The 25,309-nt window shown below is 32.7% G+C and overlaps 2 protein-coding genes and 1 long non-coding RNA gene across 10 annotated transcripts; 2 read left to right on the plus strand and 1 right to left on the minus strand.

Annotated features, from left to right (window-relative positions):
• Positions 1-321: 321 nt before the first annotated feature.
• LOC128196032 (uncharacterized) lies at positions 322-4,502 on the plus strand. Its single transcript, XR_008248114.1, has 3 exons — positions 322-372; positions 2,701-2,758; positions 3,734-4,502. It is a non-coding gene; the product is annotated as an uncharacterized LOC128196032 (long non-coding RNA).
• Positions 4,503-5,947: 1,445 nt separating this feature from the next.
• Positions 5,948-8,990, plus strand: LOC108326500 (fructose-bisphosphate aldolase 3, chloroplastic). The gene is made up of 6 exons (XM_017560035.2): positions 5,948-6,285; positions 7,070-7,339; positions 7,433-7,542; positions 7,622-7,712; positions 8,043-8,312; positions 8,430-8,990. Exons 1-6 carry the CDS (start codon positions 6,139-6,141, stop codon positions 8,706-8,708), a joined length of 1,167 nt encoding a protein of 388 aa, XP_017415524.1. The 5' UTR covers positions 5,948-6,138; the 3' UTR covers positions 8,709-8,990.
• A 1,192-nt stretch (positions 8,991-10,182) lies between these two features.
• On the minus strand, positions 10,183-23,206 carry LOC108326104 (DExH-box ATP-dependent RNA helicase DExH5, mitochondrial). 8 transcript variants are annotated; one of them, XM_017559376.2, is made up of 20 exons: positions 22,727-23,202; positions 22,432-22,613; positions 22,245-22,332; positions 21,827-22,072; positions 20,120-20,215; positions 18,892-19,080; positions 18,598-18,757; positions 18,386-18,516; positions 17,979-18,146; positions 17,624-17,896; positions 17,238-17,432; positions 15,543-15,746; positions 15,324-15,393; positions 15,085-15,233; positions 12,681-12,986; positions 12,225-12,284; positions 11,940-12,092; positions 11,700-11,810; positions 11,475-11,559; positions 11,153-11,392 (listed from the first exon to the last, which is right to left on the minus strand). In XM_017559376.2, the coding sequence occupies exons 1-20, from the start codon at positions 23,060-23,062 to the stop codon at positions 11,292-11,294; spliced, it is 3,303 nt and encodes a 1,100-aa protein (XP_017414865.1). In that variant the 5' UTR covers positions 23,063-23,202; the 3' UTR covers positions 11,153-11,291. The 8 variants fall into 8 exon arrangements, with proteins under 8 accessions (XP_052730789.1, XP_017414863.1, XP_017414864.1 ...); XM_017559379.2 differs by having other exon boundaries at positions 11,256-11,392; positions 11,696-11,810; positions 22,727-23,204; XM_052874829.1 differs by having other exon boundaries at positions 10,183-11,559; positions 22,245-22,278; positions 22,727-23,198.
• Between the last annotated feature and the right edge of the window lie 2,103 nt (positions 23,207-25,309).

Genomic DNA, 25,309 nt, shown 5'->3' on the forward strand with positions numbered 1-25,309 from the left:
TTTTGTAATTGAGGTGCAAATATTATAAATAGAGATATAGGAAGTAAAGGCTTACAATTGAAATTAAATAAAATGAAAAATAAAAGTTTAGAATATAGGTTTAGAAAGAACTTATTCAGATTTTAGAGAAGTACTGTCTAGGCAGTTACCGTATAATAGAATTTAATTAAAAATAAAATAAAATAAAAGAAGGTTTATTAAAGGACAAATGAAAAGAAAGTATGTTTACATAAAAGTTTGAGATAAATACAAAAACATCGTAAGACATAAAATTTATTTAAAGAAGAGAAATATTTTCTTTTAAAAGAAATAGCAGAAGCACCAAGACTTATTGTTGATTGATCTTTACCATTAAAGCTCTAATTGGCTAAGGTATGGGAAGCTATCTTAATTAAATTGTTGATATTTGTAGATTGTTAATTTTAAATGCTATTGTGTGATGTTTGTCCTATAGGATGATTCATTATGTTTCCTTTTTCTTTATAATTTTTTTTTTTTCGGAGAAGACAACATTTTAAGAAGGCAGAACATTTTAATAAGAAGGCATATCAGTAACATTTAAGATTGACATTTAATTAAGCAAATTAGGGTTATGATTTCTTTCTAATGGTAATGAGACATAAATTAAGAATTTAGGTTTTTATTTCATTATAATTAAGAATTGGAATTTCCTTCTGATTATAATTAGGGAATTAGGGTTCTTATGTTAATTGTCATTTTCTAAACCGTGATTAAATTCCTAATCAATCACTGATTATTTTCCCTAAATTGGAATTTTAATTCCAGAACCTTGGGCATTTTCTTCAAAAGCAAAACCTTTTTCCAATTTTGTTTGGACATTTCTTCTCTCAAAGGCCCAGCTTTGGGCTGCCTGGTGAAGCTCGCGGGGATGCTTCATTTCCTTTCTCTTTGATTTGCACGAAAAGGTAGCTAGGTTAGCACTTTTCTTCTTCTCGAACCAAGAACTCCAGGAATGGGAGTCTTGCGACACGCACGGAAAATTCCTTTTCCTTTCTCTTCTCGATTAAGGGCTCGAATCAAAACAGGGAACCTTTCTTTCCATCTTATTTTCTGATTCCTGCGATTTCTCACTGGGGTGGTGGCGCAGTTGGCTAGCGCGTAGGTCTCATAGCTTCTGAGTGATCCCGAGGTCGAGAGTTCGAGTCTCTCTCAAAAAGATGATGCAGTGGCGGCTTATGGAGGTGTGAAGACCTCTGAGCGTGAGCATCCACGGAGTGGTGGCCGTTGCGGAAGCTTCCTCCTTTGATTGTGGATGCGGGTTTAGTCTTGATCGCATCTGAGTGCAAACGACGTCGTGACGATGTTAGAAGACGACGGCAACGCGTCGCGAGCGACCTCCGACGACGATGAGGGTGAAGGGCTGAGTTTTCCGGCAACGATAGTGTCAACGATGAGTCGTGGCTGGGAATTCTTGATTCTTGCGTTTTAGGGTTCTGTTGTTATCTGATTTTGGGATTAGGGTTTGCTGAAATTGAGTTTATGATCTTGTTCTGTTTTTGAGTTTAGCGATGGTGGAGTTTTCATTTTTTATTTGGGGGTGGTTCTGTTTTCACGTTTTGGGTTTCTGGGTTTCACGTTGGAGGGTGTTTTGTTCGTTTGTTCGGTGTGGTGGCTCCTGGTGGTGGCGCAGGTGGAGCAGCCGATGATGGTTGGCCTTGGAGTCCTTCATGGACTTTGGCAGTGGCAACGACGGTTTTGGGTCAGGTTGCCCTTTCAATTGGGGCCTTGCTTTGCAGGAAAAGAAATAATGGAACAAGCTTAGTTAAAATAATTAAAACAAATAAGAATAATAAGAGTTTAATCGGGATGAGTTGTGTTTTGAATTATATTGTTGTTTTGGGCCTGGGGATTTTGGTTGTAAAGATCTGAAAAAGAGACCTAAAAATAATAATAAGAATAAGACACGAGGAATTAAAATAGGAAATAGAATTAATTAATTATTGACATAATTAATGAAAATAAATTATAAAGAGAGAGATGAAATCATTAATATATAATAATTATTATTATAATTTTGAGAAGAAAATTATTATTATTTATTTAGTAATTAATTGACAATCAAATTAATTTAAATTACAATTAAAAAGACAAATTAATTTGATTCAAAAAAGAAGTTAATGAGATTTAAATTAATTGGGAATTTTATTTTAATGATTGATTAAAGTAATAAATGATTTATTATTTTGTATTGATATTGAATTATGTTTATTTATTTATTATTTGTCATTTATTGGTTAAGTGAAATTCATTGAGTATATTGTATTTTTCAATAAGACTTTGGATAGGATAATGATGAATGGATAGAGAATGAGAATGATTGTTGTACTTAGGTATATGATGAATTTTGATTGATGTTGGAACGAATGAGTGTTGAGATGTACTTGAGTGTATAGTTGATGATTTGTAATGACAATGTGTTTGGAGACGATGTTGATAAGGATGACGTTGATGACATAGTCATGATATAGTTAACGATAATGTTGATAATGATCAGGTGTATGAATTTTTCTGTTAGTAGGATAGTGCGGTAGATGATGGATTGGTTATTAAGTTGTGCTTGTTTACTATGTATATGTTTTATTATTATTGGTTGTGCTATGGTAGCTTACCCATATTTGTTTGTGTTCTGGTTGTGTGTATTTTGCAATGATCGTATGACATTTGGTTATACGGGAGCAGGAGATTTTACAGATGTTCAGATGCATGATAGAGACGCGAAAGTGAGAAGACGACTTGGGTTTGTTTTATTTCGTTTTGATTCTATTAATTTCGGAATTATATAAATTGATTTTCGCAATGATATTATGTTTTTTAAAATTTTACATTTTTTCCTCACAATCGAGACATCCAAAAAATCGAAATGTTACACCTTTAAACGAATATTTTTAAATAATCCAATCAACACAACATTTTTAATATATTTTTTATCTTTATATTTAATTTAGATTTTAACATTCTTGAAAAACTACTACATTAAATATTTCAATCTTCATTTTTTTTTATTTCTTTTAATCTAAATACATTTATCTTCATGAATTAAAAATATGTATCTATTATATAATATTTCAATCTTAATATTTTTTTTATTTCTTTTAATTCCAGAATCTTTATCCTTATAAATTAAATTATGCATCTATCAAACTGTTTCAATCTTTATATGTTTTAATTCCAACATCTTTATCTTCATAAATTTAAAATATGCATGTGCTATAATATTCAATATTTATAATTTTTTTTTAATTTCTTTCAAAAGGCAATATCTTTATCTTTATAAACTAAAATAAGTATACAATTATATAAAAGGAGGATTTTTCTTTTTGTATGTATTTTTTTTTTAATTTTATCCTTTAATTATGCGTTTTCCTTTCTTTCTAAATTTTTCTTTCAAATAACAGTTTTCTTAAATTTAACTGTTTTTTATTTAATTTGTTTTAAAAAAATTTAACATTTTTTAAAATTAAATAAATTTTAAAAATAATAAATGTTTTCCGCATATGAATCAATAAAAACAGTTTTATACATGCTTCCATAATTAAATAAAATATTTTGATATTCAAACAAAGCATGGAAAAAGACTTTTGTGTTTGAAAAAGATAAACCGAGAAAATAAAAAACTGGGTTGCCGCGGAGTGACCAAGAAAACCAAACCGAATCAAACCAAACACTTCATATTTCTTTTTGACGGTTTTCTCTTTCCCTGTAAAACCTTCAGATCACATCACAGCACAATCTTCACTGGACTTTGCAACAATCAATTTTTTCACTATTAACTTCCATGGCCATGGCTTCTGCAAAGCTCAATACTTTGTCTTCACAGTGGATCGCCCACAGCACATTTAAATAGTTTATATTTAAATTTATAAACTATTTTGTTTTTATATATCTATTTTTCATATTTATAAAATTCCTTAATTTTTTTTCTGCATCTCCTTCTATCTCTCAACCTCCGTCCATCATCACGCTCCCACCACCTCTCTTCAAAATTTTAACCTTACACAAAATTCCTCAGAGCTATTAGTGTTTTTTTTTTGAGAACTTTTCTTTTTTTAAGGTATTACATTATTATTCTGACTTCTTTATTTTACTTGATATTAAATGTATAACTTAATTAATGATCGAGTAAAAGTAAAAATACAATTACAAAAATATTTCTATTATTATTTGTTATAGTACATGTATTTTCCTATATATATATATATATATATACGTGTGTGTGTGTGTGTGTGTAGTATTTTAAGAGTAGTATTGAAAATTTATTTATTTTTAAAATATATAGTTATTTTTAAAAAAATATTTAATTATTTATTTCATTAAATAAGTTATTTTTATTTATTGAAAAGTTTATCTAATTAAAATTACCAAATCGTGTATCTTATTATATAATGATATTGATAATTATTGTGTTAAATATTAAAGGTAAAAGATGAATACGCACTAAATTCTTTTAAAACAAATTTTGCATTTGCAGAGAAATAACCAAAGTTCAAAAAAAGAAAAAAGAAAATTAAAATATCATCATCTTGAACAAGAAAAAAATGTATAAGAAACTTCCTTACATTATATTATAAGAAATACTGCTATATATCAATAAATGATTATTTATGTTGTTCAAATGTTAGCTTATTAGTATTATTATTAACTCGTTGATTTAATATTTTGATTGGATTGTTGATTAATCTATTTTTACAATACTCTTCATAAAGGATAATTTTATCAATTTTCAAACAACTTTCTCACGAATTTAGTTTAATCTACATCTAAAAACAAGTGATAATTCTGTTTAAATAAAATAATAAGTAATTAATTTTAAGAAATAAGTTATTTCTAAACCTACATTAGCTTGACCAGCTTTAAGAAGATTCATACAGTAAATTTGAAAGTTGGGAGTTCGATTAAAAAATGGTAAAAATATATACCTTTAAATAAATGTTATATAAATTGGATCTTAGGTATGATTTTTTATAATTATAAAACGTATGACGTTTTCAGTTTATATCTTTAATTTTCCTTAAAATACCTGTTATGCTTCCTAGGAAAATATCCAACAAATTTCAAAATCTGATTGAGTTTTTATTAGATTTCAAAATTTGACTCAATCTGAATTAGAATTCGAAATCTAACTAAATTTTCATCAAGTTTTAAAATTTGATAAAAAAATTATTAAATTAAATTTTGAAATTTGATAAAAATAATTATTAAATTTCGAAATTTGATAATATATGTTAACGAATTTTAAATAAAACTTTGTTTTTTAATTTAAAATTTAATAATTATTTAATTTAATTTAAAATTTAATAATTATTTAATATTTTAATCTAAATACATTTATTTTCATGAATTGAAAATATGTATCTATTATATAATATTTCAATCTTAATATTTTTTATCTCTTTTAATTCCATAATCTTTATCCTTATATATTAAATTATGCATCTATTAAACTGTTTCAATCTTTATCTGTTTTAATTCCAACATCTTTATCTTCATAAATTAAAAATATGCATGTGCTATAATATTCAATATTTATAATATTTTCTTTTAAATTTCTTTCAAAAGGCAATATCTCTATCTTTATAAATTAAAATACGTATACAATTGTATAAACAGAGGATTTTTCTTTTTGTATCTACTTTTTTTTAATTTTATCCTTTAATTTTGCGTTTTTCTTTCTTTCTAAATTTTCCTTTCAAATAACAGTTTTCTTAAATTTAACTGTTTTTTTTATTTAATTTGTTTTAAAAAAATTAAATTTTTTAAAATTAAATAAATTTTAAATATAATAAATGTTTCCCGCATATGAATCAATAAAAATAGTTTTAATACATGCTTCCATAATTAAATAAAATATTTTGATATTCAAACAAAGCATGGAAAAGGACTTTTGTGTTTGAAAAGTATAAATCGAAAAAGAAATTAAAAAAGTGGGTTGTTGATATTGCCGCTTGAGAAGTGTCTCACATCACCTACCGCGGAGTGACCAAGAAAACCAAAACGAATCAAACCAAACACTTCATTTCTTTTTCACGGTTTTCTCTTTCCCTATAAAACCTTCAGATCACAACACAGCACAATCTTCACTGGACTTTGCAACAATCCATTTTTTCACTCTTAACATCCATGGCTATGGCTTCTGCAAAGCTCAATACTTTGTCTTCACAGTGGATCGCCCACAGCACCTTTTCTCCACGCCGGGGATCTTCTCCTCGCCGGGTCTCTCTCCCGATCCGCGCCTCTTCTTACCAACACGAACTCGTCCAAACTGCTGTTAGTACCAATTCTTTATGATATCTTCTTCTTTCTTGCCCTTTATCAATTCTTTTGATTTCCAAAGTTTTTCTGTTCTGAAGGTTTTAACTTTGCTGTTTTTCGGTACACCCTTTGTGCATGCGTATTTTCCGTCTTTGGTCGTGTTTGTTTGTAGATTTATATTAATTCGATTCAATTTAAATGTTCTAAAAGTTTTAAAGGGTTAATCTCCAGACAATGTTGATTCAAAATTGCATATATCAGTTTTGAAGAAATGTACCCGCTGGCTTTTGGAAATGTATCTGACAATATAAGAAATAAATAAAAAAATAGCAATACCCTATCTAACATTAAGCGAACCAATCTAAATGGTAAGATCTTTTAAAACGGAATACCGTCTATTTATGATTTATTGACTTTGCCGCATATTCTTCAAGCACATTCTTCAAATCGCGATTAGTATCTTCTTCTTTCTTGCACTTTATCAATTATTTTGATTTCTAATGTTTTTCTGCTCTAAAGATTTTAACTTTGTTGTTTTTTGGTACACTCTTTATGCATGTGCATTTTCCATCTTTGGTCGTGTTTGTTGATTTACATTAATTTGATTCATAACTTACTCTGTAATGAAATCTCTCCTTGGATTTGGTTTTTTAGTATTTTTTTACTTGGAAGATTTTCAGGATGCTGTTTTTCTATGTTGATTTGGATTGTCTTTTAGATACGTTTTATCACTCTATCACTTTGGATCTTAACCCTTCAGTAAAGATGAGACTGGCTTTCTTGTTTGTTGGTTGTATAGAAATCTATTGCAACTCCTGGGCGTGGAATTCTTGCAATTGATGAATCAAATGCAACATGCGGGAAGCGTTTAGCATCCATTGGTTTGGACAATACTGAGGTGAATCGCCAGGCTTACAGGCAACTTCTGCTTACCACACCTGGCCTTGGAGAGTATATTTCTGGTGCCATTCTTTTTGAAGAAACCCTTTACCAGTCAACCACTGATGGAAAGAAATTTGTGGATTGCCTTCGTGATCAGAACATTGTTCCTGGCATCAAAGTTGATAAGGTTTGTTATTTGAGTTTGTCAATGGTGTCATGTGTTACTGATTAGATTTAGAAGTTGGCTTGGTGTTTACATTTATAGTTTTCCTATTTTTAGGGTCTGGTCCCCCTGCCGGGTTCAAACAATGAATCATGGTGCCAAGGGTTGGATGGATTGGCTTCTAGGTCTGCTGAATACTACAAGCAAGGTGCTCGATTTGCCAAGTGGTAAGTCATTGTTTCTTTGTGAAATGTTCGTCTTAATTAGATGCATTGAGAGCGACTTTAAAATTGTTTTGATCCACAGGAGGACAGTTGTTAGCATTCCATGTGGTCCTTCTGCATTAGCTGTTAAGGAAGCAGCATGGGGACTTGCACGTTATGCCGCTATCTCTCAGGTATTCTTGCTCCCATAAATCTTTGTTTGCTGAAATTACCCGATTCTTAGAGTAACACATCTATTTGTAGTTTATCCTTTGGTATCGATCACTGGACCCATGGATGATAGTGGTTCTTTTCATTTGAAGGGAGTGAACTTGGGTTGTGGGTTTAGTTTGGTCTATGACAAAGGGAACAGATATTTTATGCAAATTTGAATGAATGAGAACCTGTAATTGTTTTTTCATTCTTTGAACTTTTGTTACTTGATGTTGTTGTAGATTTATCTCAAGAAAGGTTTTTCTTTTACAGTGCACTAATCCCCTTGCTTTACTCGTTCTTCATTGCAGGACAATGGCCTTGTGCCAATTGTGGAGCCTGAAATTCTTCTGGACGGAGACCACTCAATTGAAAGGACGTTGGAAGTTGCCGAGAAAGTCTGGTCTGAAGTCTTCTTCTACTTGGCTGAAAACAATGTCATGTTTGAGGGAATTTTGCTCAAACCTAGCATGGTTACACCTGGGGCTGGACATAAGGAAAAGGCTTCTCCGGAAACCGTTGCCAAATATACTCTAACCTTGCTTAGAAGAAGAGTTCCTCCAGCAGTACCCGGAATCATGGTAAAGTAACAGGTCTTTTGTATTCTCTATTCAGATAATTGGCTATGCTGATTTTACTTATTATTGCACTTAATATAAAACTAGTAAATTAAAGAGTGAAAATGTTTATTTTGTCAGTTTTTGTCGGGTGGACAATCTGAAGTGGAAGCGACACTTAATCTAAATGCAATGAACCAAAGCCCCAACCCATGGCATGTTTCTTTCTCGTATGCTCGAGCTCTTCAGAACACCGTGCTAAAGACGTGGAAAGGACACCCTGAGAATGTGGAAGCTGCTCAAAAGTCTCTTTTGGTGCGCGCAAAAGCAAACTCCTTGGCTCAACTTGGAAGATATTCTGCGGAGGGTGAGAGTGAAGAGGCAAAGAAGGGAATGTTTGTCAAGGGCTATGTCTACTAATTTCTTTAGCTTTTTATCATTCCTTCTTTGCAGTGATCGTGAAGGGACTTAGATGTGTTTTAGTTTTTTTTTTCTACTTCTAGCATGAGTCTGAATAAATTGAAGCTAGAAAGAAAGGTTTTCTTGGTAAAATGAATGGGTATTAGTAAAAAACCTAAAAAACCCAGACGAGGGAAAAAGAACAGTTTATTACTTGGTTATTGTTTATTTGGCTGTTCACAGATTTTGTTCTGGTAGTGTGCAGTATGTGATTGGGAATATCATTCGCATATTTAATCCGCATTTGTGTGTGCCATATTTATGAAGTATTGAAAAAATGATATAATCAGAATAAGCCTTTTATAGTAAGTCTTTCCTGATGAGCGATATGAAGTTGATATTCTGCATTTGCCCATGGTATTGACTAGTTTTTGTCCTGTGCTAGTGTTTAAGTTTTCTAACCATAAATCATTGGCTGGGTATACGTTATGCATATATACTTTTGATTAATTTTAGTAGGAAAACTGCATTTTTTTGTCCAAATAAAATTTTAATTGTAAGTTGGTCGTAGTTAATGATAAAGTACTCTAAATAAAATTTTGTGAAGAAGTTTATATTTTTAGGATTAACTATTTTTTTAGTTTTTAAATTTTATCATTAAATTTGAATTTATTGTAGTTCAAATATATTTTAATTTTTAAAGTTTATAAATGAATGTGTTTTAATTTTACATTCAAATATAATACAGAGATTGAAATATATTTAATTTTTTTTATTATTTATTTGGTTTTTTTTATCTAGACCTGATTCTGGGGAAGTTTATTGAAGCAAGCTTTTTTCCCTTTTTTTCTCGGGTAAACAAAACTATCAAGAAATATAACAAAAACCGAAACTTATAATTACTGAACAAACAGAGGAATTAATGAAAGGAAATAAGAAAAACACGTTTTCTTTTCATTTTACAGGAGAAAATTTTAATAAAAGGAAAGAAAAAAAGTATGCGTAATAGGATGGGAGGAAAAGCAATGACTAGCACATTCTCACGGATGCTAATAAAAGAAAAGGAAAATAAAATTTCAACAAAACTTAGTGCGAACATTCTAAATGTTACAAAGAAATTCTCATTCAAATCCAATCAATAGAAAAATAAATAAATAAAACGAAAGGAATTTTTGGCTCTTGTTTTTGTTCTCTTTACTTTTAAATTTCTGCACTAAATGATAAACAATTTTGTACCTCAATCTCATTTTATCTGAAGCCTGAGACTTTTTTTGTTGAAGTACTAAAAAAATAAAAACTCTTTATACAATTTTACTAAAATAATCTCACTAAATACATTAAATAGAGAGGTAAATGGGGTTGTTGAAGAATTAACATTTTAATTTACTTGAGAACAAATTAGAAAAAAAAGTTAATGTATTAAATAAGAGGATCACTTAAGATTTAGGAATAAATTAGATAAATGAAAACATATAATTTGATATAGGATGAAATAATCTTTGTAATTCCTTTGCATGTATTTTGATCGGATCAAACACAACACTTGGTTGTTTGGTTTACCGCCAATACACATTCCAATGAACATTCAAATGAATCCACGAGTGTGGTGTCTTTACATTGATAGTCCATTCATGCTATGGAAATGGAAATCCAAACAAATGTTGAGCTGGCAACACGACCGCGTTAGGTACATTCCTTTCGGGGCTTGTCCTCTCAAAGCAACTTAGAATATGATCAATTTCAACTTATATGTCACCAACCAAAATTTATTGATGCTGAACAATCGTTTCAGTTTCCCATTTATTTGACCTACAATCTGTCCAAAACCGGTTACTTTAATTTTTCACCTGGTTTTAATCGGACCAAGAACAAAAGGCCAGAAAAAGGTTTATTTGGTCTCACCATTGGAATAGAATTATATTGGGATGGAATGTGGTTCGACATATATTCAAGATTTCAATACCGTCAAAAATGATAATCACTGTACAAAATCAATGGGTGAATAACTGGGATTCGAGTGTGGCATCATTTCCTGCTGAATATGTGCACAACCGCCCGCACCGCCAACCCAACCCATTTAATGAATGCTATGTACTAATCCCTCCTGTCGCGTATGACCCTGCCACTAACCGTCAATTTTATCACTGATGTAAAAGCACAAAACTGGAAAAGTGACAGTTATTTGCTTCATGCTCGCGGATGATCTTTTATCTTTGCTTCGATCAAAGAATGAGTATCTTTCAACTTCAAATTCAATCTGGTTGATGGTGATATGGGGTTGGCTGCTTTCATGAACAGGTTGACCCAATGATCCAGGACTTTATAGTAACAATGCCCCATGAAACCGCATACATCCTTCGCCTCCAGCTCCATTTTACCTTTGCATTGAACATATTACTTTGACCGCTTAATTGTGATCCTTCTTACTTTTCTTAAGCAACATTGACAAGTGATTGATATACTCCCTGCCTGCTTGCTTTCCACCCATCAGCCACTGCAATGCCTCAGCTGCAGCATCTTTTTCTGCACTCTTTTTATTGTTACAAGGTTGACCCATTATCTGCATTCCATTGAATTCAACTGCAGCCTGAAACTGATTGTTCTTCAATTGTTTAGTCTTGTAGACGGGCGCTGCACATCCTGCTCTCGTAAGCAATGTTTGGAGCTGACTTTTAGAATTATCTCCCCCAGGTCCACTCTCAGTCCTTGAAACCAAGGTTGGGTGTGAGGCCAACATAATAGATTTTTTAGATGGTTTATGGACCTGGCGACCAAATACAAATCTACCTTCACATTGGTCATTGGAAATCAGCAGCCGTACTGTAGATAGGAGATCATGATACCACTGTATGCCCATTCTTGGAAAAAGTAGCTGCCAAATACAAAGTTTAAATTAAAAGTTAAACTGTCATGTCAATTCATACTGGCCACAGAAAAAGCACTAAAACAGAAATAGAATGGTAGTTCTATTTGCATCGAGAAGGTAGGAGAATGATATTAATTTGCACCTACTTTGCTCTGAATGAAGGCATCAAGTTCTCTCCTTATACTCTGGTACATTTCAACAATACTCGGATCCATAAAAAACTCAAGATATCCTCCCAACATTTTTAAATGGTTATCCTGATAGAAAAGGTTGGATTCCAGTAAAACATCAGACAACTAAAACTAAGACACCAATATCATAATGCAAACATTGCATATAATATTATAATAAACACAATAAACAATAGAAAATCACATCAAACTTACAGCGTCTCCTTTCAATAAGCTTCCTCCAAACAGAAGCACCACTGAATCAGACACAGCTGTTGAGTCGCGGAGAAAAACCGAGTTCACTTTTATCTTCTCGTTAAAAACAAGCCATGGATATGGAATTTTAGTTTCCCGAGCATTCACTGAGTTCTAGGCAAATGAAATGAATATTCGATTAAAAAGGAAAGCCCCAAATAGAATGGAAAGGTGACAAAACCTTAATAGAATTATTTAAAATGCTTTACAGCTAGCAGCAAATTATAAAGGTCTGAATGAACTTACCGAATATAGGAGCACTTGCCCATCCTCCATTGTTTTCAAAGAGAATGATTTCTCATTATTCTGCAAATGAAATTACATCTTATTTACATTTTCAAAACATAACATATACTAATATAAAAACGTTCAGGATGGACCTCTATCCATCAATACGAGAATCTGACGGGCAAATGTTCAATTTTAAAATATAACTGAGTTAAATAAAAGAATTTGTCATTATGTATTGCGACTGACTAAACAGAACATGATCTAATTTTAATTTAAATTGAACTTAATTATTTATTTTCATATATAATTAAGAAAGAAAATTTAGAACAAGGAGTACAAGAAAATATACTTTTATACACAAACTATTCTGTAGTGCTGGAATCAACTATTAACACAAAAACAAAAACAAAAGACAAAATTAGGCTAATGAAGTCATTAATATATTATGTTTGTCTTGAAAATAGGACATACCACAACAGAACCAATTCCAGGATATAGGCCATAGCAAATAACTGCTCGGATAAGATTTAGATCAGAGCTCCATGCATTGCAGCTGGCTGCGTTGCTATCAACTAATCCGGTATCCTTGAGCAGGCATATGAACTCTCTCCGAAGAGCATCAATAGCTTTCATGGATTGTAAGGAAAGAAAATTTTTCCAACAGTATTCATATCCACCCATGTCCATTTCAGCATCTTTCCAACCTTCATATGCCCTTACAAGGGCAAGGTGGTCACTATATGCACCACAGAATTGAGATTTTGCAGCCTCTGCAAGCTACAATGAAGAACTTTGAGCTGTCAAATAATGAAATTCATTTCAACACAAGACATCGCCCACCCAACAAGTTGGAAAATAAATTGGCCATATTACATATATCCATTACATACTTCAAATAAGTCTAATTAACTGAAATAGTGATCATCCCGACTAGCTCTTACATTCAGAAAAAAAAAATTCAAAAACATCACATGATACAACTTTGGCAACAAAACCCAATGTAGAACTTTTTTTATAAAATTTTTAAATAGTGCACGGTTAAAAGTCTCTTTCAAGCAGTATACAATAGGTAAACTGCAATTCCTTTTTGGAGAAATAATAGGAATACAATTCTTTCAACACTATTATCAGATGAATTTCATGTTTGGTACCACTCATTAGGAAGTGTATCTGGGTTCTTGAAGCAAATTTAATTGCAATTAGCGTCCAAGCAACACGTATAAAAATAGAAAATAAAATGTTATTGTCATGCAATATGTTCATGCTAAGAGGGAACACAAGTACAGAAGAGAGTAATACAATAGGGCATTAAGTAATGGTTTAAACCCTTTAGTTGTCTCTATTTATGTGTGTTTTTCCCAGTTTGATCCCCTTCTTATTAGAATCCCCAATTGAGTCCTTAAAAGTGATAATTTGAATCGATTGAGTCCATGCCGTTAAATTTATTTAACGGGGTTAAGTTTGTGCATAGGTGGAAGGTTGATGTGTCTAATTTTTTAAGACGTGGCATGGTGAGAGTTGAAAAGTGGCATGGTTTAGGCCGGAATTTGGTAAAATGTAATAATATAATATTAGGGATTCCTGAAATGGGATTTAGGGTTCAATCAAATTGAATGGGATTAAAAATCTGAGAGGTGGTTGTAGACCAGACGAAGGGATGGAGATTAAGCAGTGAATTTCCGAATAGGGTCTGGGAGTAGCAGTCAAGGTTGTTGTGGAAGGAAGGCTTGGGGGACTGTGGGATCATCCAAAACCAGATGGCGGGCTTGAAGGAGACGACGGGGTCAGTGGCGACGAGATCAGGGTTGTTGATCAAATCCACACCAATTGCATTTCCGCACTGACCGTAGTTGTAGTTTCAGGATATCTGGATGGGACCCCTGCCATAGTATTGTTGTCCAGAAGCGCAGGGGAACTGGGGAGCAGTAATCACTTGGGTTTCGCTCTCTCACGAAGCAGTAACCCCATGCCTATGGTCCGTCCGGTGCACTGGGCCATCCCCCGGTTGTTTCATGAGACGTTTCCCCTGCATTAAATTGTTCATGAAAAAGGGAATCTTTTTGAAGGTCCTAAGCTGAAACTTTCATGCCTCCGAAAAAAGGGAATCTTTTGGATGAAACACCGTAAACTCTTGTTGAAAATTGTCCCCCTTAAGATCTGGTTTCTCTTCATTTGAGTCATAGGGAATATCAAAAGGGTTTCGTCTAGGTTGTAGAATAGAAGGAGCAGATCCAGGAATGGGTGGTAATCCCATGGCAACAAAGGAGTCATCAGGGAAATCAAATGGATTATGCCTGGTTGTAGCAATAGGTGCAACATTACTGGGAATATCAACAAAGTCTAAGTCTATTAGATTCTTCTCAGATATCAATCTCCTTTGTCTTCTTCTGGCAATAAGATTCTCCAACCGCGTGTTCCTTTCCAGCTCTAAATTTCCCAGATCCATGAGGTTCTTTTGGTCATCCTCTGTCCATTTAATGACAGATTTACTTTCATCTTCTTTGCCACCTGTAGCTTCTTCTTCCTCTTCTTTGAACCCTAAATCCCATTTCAGAAATCCATATTATTAAAATTTAAAAAGTTGCTAAATTCCACGTATTCAACTCTCAGTATGCCATGTTTTAAAAAATTGACACATCAACCTTCCACCTGTGCAAAAACTTAACTCCGTTAACTAAATTTAACGGCAGGGGCTCAATTGATTCAAATTAGCACTTATAAGGACTCAATTGGGGATTCTAATAAGAAGGGGATCAAACTGGAAAAACCCAACAAAAATAAGGACAACTAAAGGGGTTTAACCTTAAGTAATCTATAATAAAAACAAATTAGCATTTCAATCATTAACCAATCATCTTAAACAGAAACAACTTACATCTTTTTTATCCAACGGTGTTAGAAAAGGATCTCTCACACTAAGACCAGCAACAACAGTTAATATGGGATCCAGGCAATTGAAAATAGCACCTAATATTAGCATCTTGCCAAGTTTGGGTTCCATAGGAAGCATTGTCAAATAGCGCCCTGTCAAGTGAAGAACCAAGTACAAGTCTTCATCATTTCAGGGAGAGAACACAAGCTAAATTTTCTAGTAACAGCAAGGGAACAACCAACCTAGAATAGTGAGATTCTCATTCTCATCCAAAGCTCCAATTATTTTTAAATATTCAATTGCATTTTGTACCTATGAATAAAACGATCACAAAAATTACCGGTACAAATTTACATACAAGTAACCAACACAAAAAAAGAAAGAAAATAATATATGAACTTATTAAATAAGAGAAAAGTACATGAATTGATGGAATTCTGAAGAATAAACCAAATATATACCGCAAGTATCTCAGGAGACTGCAAAGCCCTGGACAAGAACTCAGATATGCTTTCAAGTCTCAAACTTTTAATTTGTAAACAGAGGGACTGCAGAGGTGTTCTCAAAATTTCTGGCAATTGATACTCCGAAAATGCATCATACACACATCTAGGATAGAGATGGTAACACTCTCCTGGTTGTACCCGACCAGCTCTTCCTCTTCTCTAGAAAAATATGATTCAGGGGAAAACTCAGCAATTAAGGTCCAATATTTTCGTTCATGGTTAATAATTAAGGTCGAACTCACTGGTAGTTAACTATATGCAGACTTTAGGGGTATACTGCATTTTACCATTATAATCCTGTGGACTAATCGATTTTCATCCTTAAACTATAGAAAATGGCACATAACCAGGCCTTACAACACAACAGCAATTTCCAGACAAGGGAATTATTATTTTAAGCAGCAAATGCATTCATTCACTTAAATGACATGTGTAGTCTTGCCTAAAGTTTGTAGGAAATATCTTGCATAGTCTCATCAGACATTATCCTTGATATCCTTCAGATAGGCAGTGGGGAAACTCCCATAAGTTGGTAACTAAATAATGGCCAAGGTACCAAATCCAAGAGAATAAAATGCCAATTTTCAATTGCATAACTTTATTTATATTTTATACATACCAATAAAATCACGCCCCAACCCCACACCAAAAAATTTAATCAGAATTGTCCATAGCCTCTTTTTCATGTAAATGATTCTATAGTTTCTTTTATGCCACAGATGCAACACACTGGAGGATAGATTATAATTATATTTCAGATTTTGATTACTTTGACGTTATTTTCACATGAATTATGAATTATTAGGTACTTTAGTTATGTGAAGTAATTTCAAGGTAAAAATAGAGTTGGGTAAATTATATCAAGTGTCACGATTTATTATTTTATATTATTAGAGATATCTCTAGTTCTTAATTGTAGGGGCAGCCAATGACGTTGTTCTAACTCATTTAAAAAGTCAACTGACATGACCTTTTCGTGACCATTTAAGCCATATGCAGCAGGTGGTAAGGATGTCAGTTACTTAGATTAATTAAAACTAATCTACAAAAGCCCTTAGAACTATTAAAATTAAGACATCAGATCAGAAGTTCTCCGTAGGGCTTTGGCCAAGAATATTAGAATTATTTAGTCCACCTTAGATTTATATCTTTTCATGACTACCCACATAAAGTTCTTCCTGTATTACAACTTCCAATTTGTCATTAAAGCTCTTGGTGCAAATGATGACCAGTGAGTAAATACAACATCTATCAAGCTTCATAAAACATGTCCAGTGTACGTATTTTTCTTCCCAAAATCATGATTATTACAAAACTATGAAGAACACACTCACTCTCCTGTTGATGATAAACACAAGGTAAAGAGCTAAGCCTTAATCTACAGGAAAAAAATGCAGAGTTGTTATCATAGAATAATTCAGATTCCAATCCAGATTACTGCTAGCAAGCAACATTTATAGTTTCAATAGCCCAGTGTCCATAACATTCAGCCAACTAAACATGATAAACTATTCAGAAAGCTTTGAAAAAAACCAGTATGTATATGTTAAGGATGAAGATGACATACTAAAAAGTGATGTCTGGTAATTACAATCATGTTATTAAAGTGAATATTAAAAACACACGCAATCAACTAAAGTATAAACTTACTTGTTGAGAAGAAACCTTAGAAATCCATGTAGGAAGCAGACAAGGTGTGTTGTTCAGAGCATCATACGATGTTTCTTTCGCTTTTCCACAGTCAAGAACAAAAACAACATCATTTATCGTGATACTGGTTTCAGCGATATTTGTTGTTAGCACTATTTTTCTTACTCCAGCTTCAGGCTCTTCAAATATTAATCTCTGCATATTGCCTATCCGTTATGTATATCTAAATATTAATCATAAGTGCCAAGGAGATAAAGCACATACAACCTTTCTTTGGCAAACCATGCACAAATATATTGTTAAAACTGTTTTCAGACAACAAATCATTATACATACAGATTGTATGAAAGCAACTGCAGATTTGTCATCAACGGACAGAACAATACCTGCTCTGAGCTAGCCATTGAGCCATGACATGTAAGCAACAGAACACGGTTTGGATCCCCCAAGACAGTGTGCGTCAGGAGTTTCTCTTTGAGACAGCTTATATCATCCCATCCAGTCATGAAAACCAAAACAGCACCAGGTCTTTCATTCTCACATATATTGCACAAAATATATTCTATGAGACTAAAACCAATGCAGTCAGGATTCCAACATGACAAAGACTCCTGTGTATGTGGGCTGTAATCTTTGAAATCAGCAGCTCTAATTGCATCCTGGTCATACATTTTCCGAAATAAACTAAAATTAAGAAATACTAAACAGGTAAGCAATTACAGTTTTGAATTTCTAAAATACCTCTACGGCAGAAGCAATTTGACTTTTCCTCTTTCTTGGGACCTGTCTGTTCATTTTCCACATCTTTTCTTGACCATAATCATCAATTTGATTACAAGGAGTTAATCTGTAGCCCGTCATTTCAAGAATGTTCTCCAAAAAATGGGTTCTGACATGGTATGTGTAGCCCTGTATTAATAAGCATACCCATCCAAAAATAAGAAAAGGGGAAGTCCTTAGTTTTCTAGGCCCCAAAATATTATTATTTAATAAAAAAAATAGAACATTTATTTACTGCCTTGATACTCTGAAATTATTTCATTTTATATCTATGTACTCAGGTTCATGATCCATTTATCATAAGAAATTGCCAGACACGTCTATCTCCCATCAACAAAAAGGAATAACACTGTGTTTTAGCAACGCACAGGAATAAACATAGTCGGAGCCCCATTAAAGTATGAAGAAAAGAGCTTCGCATCTAGGGTAGCACTCATCAAAATCAGTTTCAGTTCTGGCCGACGGGGAAGGAGTTCTTTAAGGATAATAAGCAGAAAATCTGTCACAAAAAAAAATGAAAGTATATGAATATTTAGAAACGTTCTAAAAGAAAAAGATTGAATGAAGCTCAAAACTCTACCTTCATTCATCCCTCGCTCATGAATTTCATCCACAATAACATGAGTTACGCCTTTTAACTTTCTATCAGCCAGTAATCTTCTTAATAAAATGCCTGTGGTGCAAAAGAGAAGATGGGTATCTCTCCCTTTCATACCCTCAAGTCGAACTTTATATCCAACCTTTCAAGGAGAGAGAAAGAGCGAGTGAGTGAGCAACCAATAAATAGGGAGAAATATTGAAATTTTAAGAAAACAGAAAAGTAATAGATTGGGATAGTATATTAAAAATAACCATGTTTCGCAGATAAACTTACAGATTCGCCCAATTTCTCTCCCCTCTCAAAGGCCACTCTTTCAGAAACTGACATGGCTGAAATGCGTCTTGGCTCTGTGCATATGATATTACAAGCAGCTCCTCGAACTGATTCTATCTCAGATTCTAAAATGAATTGTGGAATTTGTGTTGTCTTGCCACAACCTGTTTCGCCTGAAATTATAACTACCTAAAAAATATGTCATTTAATAACAAACAATCAAATTATAGAAATAAAAATTTAGAAGATTAAAATTACGACTACAATATGTGTTTCAATCATATTTGAATAAAAGTAAAGGGAAACAGAACTTAACCAAGATGCATACTACATTTTATATTGATTATTATAAATGCTTTACAGTCACAATAACATCAGTGGTTCTGCCAAACGACTGTTTCTGGTGACACTAACTATGGGCATATAAAAGCTGAAAAGTTGTGTATCACTTGAAGAGTCTTAAGGACCACAGGGACTGCTGAGGAAGTATATCTTATCACTCCCAACCCAAGTCCCCAGTCATACATCAAACTACTATAGTAATTGTATAAATCAAAGCAGGTCAAATACTGAGCTTTTTCCGATTATTGATTTGGGCATGGCATTCTAGCTACCACAAACCCAAATACTTCTCATTAGTCAATAACTCTGCTAAACCAACCAACCATGTGATACAACAGTCTAATATATAGTTGCCTGATAAATATTAACGTGATAATAGTCGAATGTCAGTTGTCTAACTTCTGTACAAAATTATAAAGCCTGTACATTAAATTTTTTATCATGAAATATTTTCATACAAATGCCAAGAGACAACCTCCACGAGACAACCCACCTTTTAAGGGATGATCACTGCTACTGTTTGCATTGAAATTCAACCAAATCACCACCATAACCTTTATACTTGATATTCATGGTTTAAAAATTTTACAACAAAAAATTCAACAAAGTATTTGCAGCGGGTTCTGAATTCCACAATAAAAATTTCAGTTTACATAGCAAATATTGTTTGATTTTCTGAACCAACTCACAATCCTCAGTGCATCAGCCAGTCAAACTAGCTAACAGCAATTGACTTGCAACATTGTTTTTAGACAAGTCCAACATTCAACATACAAACGGTATAAAGTTAATTTAAAAGGATGTTCAACACAACTTGTAATACAATTAATAGGTCAATAAGTTTAACCAATAACAATATTGTTAATAATACAACTATTCAACACACCTGATTCCTAGATATGACTGATAATATTTCTTCTTTCTTTTTATAAGCTGGGAGACTTCTGCGAAATTCTAGCATTCTATTTCCTTCAGCAGATTCCTGAAAAGAGAAGGTAAGATGTGAAGAACATTCAAGCCAACTTTGTTTTTCCTCGATGGTCTAAAGCTCATTGGATAATCAAAATACTGAAAAGATATTCAGGGAAAACAATCAACACATAAAAATAATAACAAGTATCTGTAACAGATAATATGGACAGACTGTAATGACCACAAAGAAGAACCACTGGACTTTTTTTCTTTTCAACTTATTACAAAACAAGTTAGTGTGAATATCAACTAACATTAAGCATTAGATTGATCTATGATCATTGTCAATGGAGGGAAGATATCACCCCAAAACTGTGACTAAGAAAAACCTATGTTCCACGGATATGGGTATATATGGTACTTTGGTAGTGTTAAAGGTATAGATACTCGCAATTGGGCCTTCAATATAGGCCTATGAGAGTATACTTTTGAGACCTTCCTAGATTCATAGATCTATCACATACTTGTAGTCCTGCACCATGTACGTACCAAATGTGTACACCATGAAAATGGAATAATCATGGTCCAAATATGAAAACTGACAAAAAATGTTCTGCTTGTTGTCTTTCACATGTATCCAGCAGAAATGTACCATTACGGATAAGCATATTAAGTTATTAGGATTCTATTTACAATAAGATTTGCATTGTGTTATGGTTTTCTGTCCACATTACAGAGTATTTAGGGTAATGTTAAGCCAAATTGAAGCTGAAGCTACAGTATGTTGCTGTGAGGTGGACAGGTGTTTAATCTAGCGGGAATGAAATTCCAAACACATACTTAGGGCATGATTGGGAAAGACTATTAGGATACATTTCAGCTGTTTTTGAGATTTATATAAAAAAAAAAATAAGCTATTTACAATTTTAGCTATATGTTTGGGACAAGGATAATATTTTAAATTTGTAAACAACTTTTCTTCTGAAAAAATAAACTGTTTTTATTAATCTAAAGAATTATAATATATAATTATTTTCTGACAGTTTTTATTTCCTTTCATGATTTTTTCTCAGGTAAATACTGTTTTTTAAACATAATTAATTGTCTTAAAACTACATTCAGAAAACTTACCTGAACCAAATTGGTCATGATCAATTATAACAATCATTGATTATCAAAATAATTTAATTTTTGCAGTTTTCCCAAACAGACCCTTAGTGTTTTTGACTAATATTATATTCTGTAAGTGTCAGGTTTCCCCTACTCTCACCATCTCCCTTACCTCCCTTCTGCTAGATTTTCTTTACTTTGGGCCTAATGCTTCCTACAGTTTCTTAACCTCCTCAAGTTTGCGGGGGTGAGTGTAACTCTCACTTTGTCATTAATTAGTTAGTTATAGTTTGTCTGCATAAGTTTGTTAGTTACAGTTTGTCGCTATCTCTATTTAGGCTCTTCCTTGTTTGTGCCAGTTAGTGCTATTGGTTTAGTTAGACAATTACAATTGACTTGTAGCAGAACCGTATTATAAATACAGATCTCAGTAAGCAGTTTGTGGGTTCAATATTTATTCAATTCAGAATAAACAACCAAATGTAGATAAAGGAATGAACTAAAAAATGCACATAAGTTTTATCACAGAACAGGAAAACAGGCCACTATTTTCTATTTGAGAGAAGGTAACCTGCCAAGCTTGCTGCTGAGCACGCATTTTTAAGCTCCTCTGCCGAACAATTTTCTCTATAACAGCCTTACTTGATGCTAGAGGCTCAGGTTGCTCAAAAAGCCCCTCATCCATACCAATACTGCAATTACTGCTAGATCTTGCAGATGACAAATCCAAACAGCTTTTGTTCATCCTGGATTTTTGGCTAAGATATTCCTCAAAATGCGCCTTAACACGGGTAAATGTGGTGAAAGACAAGCTCACCTGTCAATTCCTGAAAGCTTTACTAAGGTGTATCTATTGACAAGTAAATTTTCTATAGATAACAGTATTCAAACACAGTCTATAGACACAAACAAATAAAAAGGAAAAGCATTTGAACTTAGCAAAGGCCAAAGGGAAAAGTAAAGAGCAAATGATTGAACAGGATGCATACCTCCCTCTGAGGCTTCCGATCGTCCAAATCATATCTGTAATTTGGAAGTGGAACCTTACTGAAGACAACAACCTTAGCATACATATGGCTGCCAAAAACTAACGCAAATAAAAATCCCCAAAATAAAGACCTACTCCTCACTAAAAACAATAGCACTCAGGTAGTGAAAAAAGAATTGAAGAATCACCTATACAACCCCATTCCGCTTGCAATAACTGCTATTTCCTCAAAATCACGCCTATCCTTTTTATCCCTCGAGATTAATTCGTGCTTACTCTTGTCATTTAAGAGCACGGTAAATTTCCGCTTCCATTCGTCAGTGTTATCATCAAGCGAAGCATTCGGCAAACAAGCAAATTTGGAAGCATGCTAGCAAACCAAAAGAGCAAAAATTAAACTCAAATACCACGTTCACAGACATGTCCACCTACACTTCGAATGATAAGAGAAATGCAACACGTTAAAAAAACAAAACGACTCACCACTAGTGAGGGAAGTTCGAATTCACGATCGGAGCCTTCCTCGGAAACGGTATCGTCATAAGCAGAAACGAAGAGCGAGCGTGCCTTATCGGTAACTCGCTCCGTGAACGGCGGTTGCAGAGTAGAAATGGTTTGTGTAGGGTTTTCGTGGGGTTTGGCGCGAAGCGGAGAGGGTGAGTTGTTGAAATTGGCGACGGAGCGCAAGCGGAGGTGCGGCGGAATGTAAACGGAGCCATAGGAGGACAGCGTGCGGCGGTCCTTCATGGCCGGAGACGGAAGAGGAATGAAGGGTTTTAGGGTTTTGGGAATGCACGAAGGTTGCGTGACCGAGAGCATGCAAACTTCTACCACGTCCTTTCCTATGTGTCAAGTGCTTCTTTCTTTGGTTGTTCTCCACTGCCTTTCTTCAGGTTTACCTCTATTTTGTTATCTGTTGGTGATAAAAATGACTCACTGAAAGCAGATTATGACGGTGAGATCTATCTTCCACGCTTCCAACCGCGCGTGCATGCTGAGATTAAAAATTTAAGTTAAAGTGATATCAGTTGACTCCTTAACTCTCGGTTTTGTAGACCAGCATGTTTAATGTGTTTAAATGATATACTATTATTAAAATAGCAACTATTTATTTACAAAAAATTAAAAGATATTTTTTAGTGTATGAGAGATTGAACAAACTCTTCAGAACAACAATTAACGTGATACTGTAGGATCCATGGAAAACTTAATACTCTATCTAATTTGTCATTTTTTATGTACAAAAAACCTTTGAACAAAGAGCGTTAGTCCCAAGAAAAAAAATAAACAATTCATTTGCAATATCCCAAAATAATTGGGCAAGGTTAAAAATTTTGTAACTTAAATTGAATTAGTTATTTTTACTGTTTTTTCGTTTTGGTTTTCAATTTAAATGTGGCTTAGTTAGTTCAGTTAAGCTATAAACTTAAGACAAGTTTATTTTATAAGATATTGATTATATTTTAAAAATATATTATTAAAATATAATATAGTTAACGTAAACACATACGTTACTTATGTGTGTATATGCACTTTTAAATATTATGTTATTGTTATTTTCCAAATTCAGTTAATTTAATTTATAAATGCTTCAATGAGATGCTAGAAATATTCAAAAATAATGAACATTCATAAAATTGTTAAAGAAATACAAATATTTTGACCTACAAAATTACCAGAAATAAAATAAAAAATGTATCTTAAAAGTTTTAAATTAGTAAGAGTGACTAAATTATAGAGTTGAAAAATGTGAATTATGAAAGTATTACTAAATAAAATATAAATAACTTTTAGTAAAAGTTTTAATTCAAATTTGAAAGTACAATAAATAGTAAAGTATTACTAAATAAAATATAAATAATTATTGGAAAAAAATTTAATCTAGATTTAAAAGTTCAACCAATCGCAATTGTTCATTATTTTTTTTCATAATTCCATTATGATTATTAATTTTAATATCAATATTTATATTAGTAAAAGTGTCAATAGATTAATAAAATAAAAATATTATTCTTTTATTTGATTAACGAGTTATCTTTCCACTAACTTGTTGATCTAACGAGACATAGTATACAAAATTCAAATAAAATTAAACTAAAAAATATTTAAAATAGTTTATATATGGACTATATACAAAATCCAAATAAAATTAAGCTAAAAAATATTTAAAATAGTTTATATATGGACTATTTAAAAAAATTATATGGTTCAATTAAAACAAATAATAATTAATCGTACACTCACAAATTCAGCTAAACATACACTCACCAAGCATAAATAAACTCATAATTAATCCTTTGCATGACATAGAAAAACCTTGACATATGCAGAGTTACATTTACAAGTGTAATTCTCAAAAAATATTTATTTAAGTTATTTTCAGTTACGTATATTTATTCGTATGAAAGACATTTAATAGCGAACTTATAGAAACAATCTATATAAATGAAATTGTTGTTTTGAGACTCTACTTCACCTCAAGTAAAATTATGTTTAGTAACTATTTGTTTTTATTGGCAACCATCATATTATTTAAAGAAATAAAAAAAGTTTATTATAAATAATATTTAAATGCGATAGATAATTGTCGCAACCGGAATCGCGACGGAACGACGATCCAAAAAGAAACGGGTTTCGAAAAGAGATTTTGGAGTCGCCACCATAGTTTATTCTGGAAAACTACGGAAAAACCATAAAATAATAAGACACGGTGCACGAAAACCAGATTCTGGGTTCGGGAGTCGGTTACGCGTAGGGAAGGTATTAGCACCCTACAACGCCTGCCCGAAGGCAGTACCTTTAACTAAATGCACGAATATGATGTGGTTTTCAAAATGTTTAACTAGTCCCTAAAATAAAATTCTAAATAAACAAAATATATTTTTTTAGTTTTTTGGGCCCGACAAGGATTGACCTTGCTCCTACGTATTCTCATTCAAAATGAGAAATCAGGGTTACGTAGTTCTTTCTGAAACTGTTTGAGAATTTTGTTTGAGAAATTTGTTTGAGAAATTGATTGTGGATAATGATTTTGTATTTTTGGGAAATGAACCTGACAAGGACTAG

This window comes from Vigna angularis, chromosome 3 (genome assembly GCF_016808095.1).
Source record: "Vigna angularis cultivar LongXiaoDou No.4 chromosome 3, ASM1680809v1, whole genome shotgun sequence".
NCBI classification, from domain to species: Eukaryota; Viridiplantae; Streptophyta; class Magnoliopsida; order Fabales; family Fabaceae; genus Vigna; species Vigna angularis.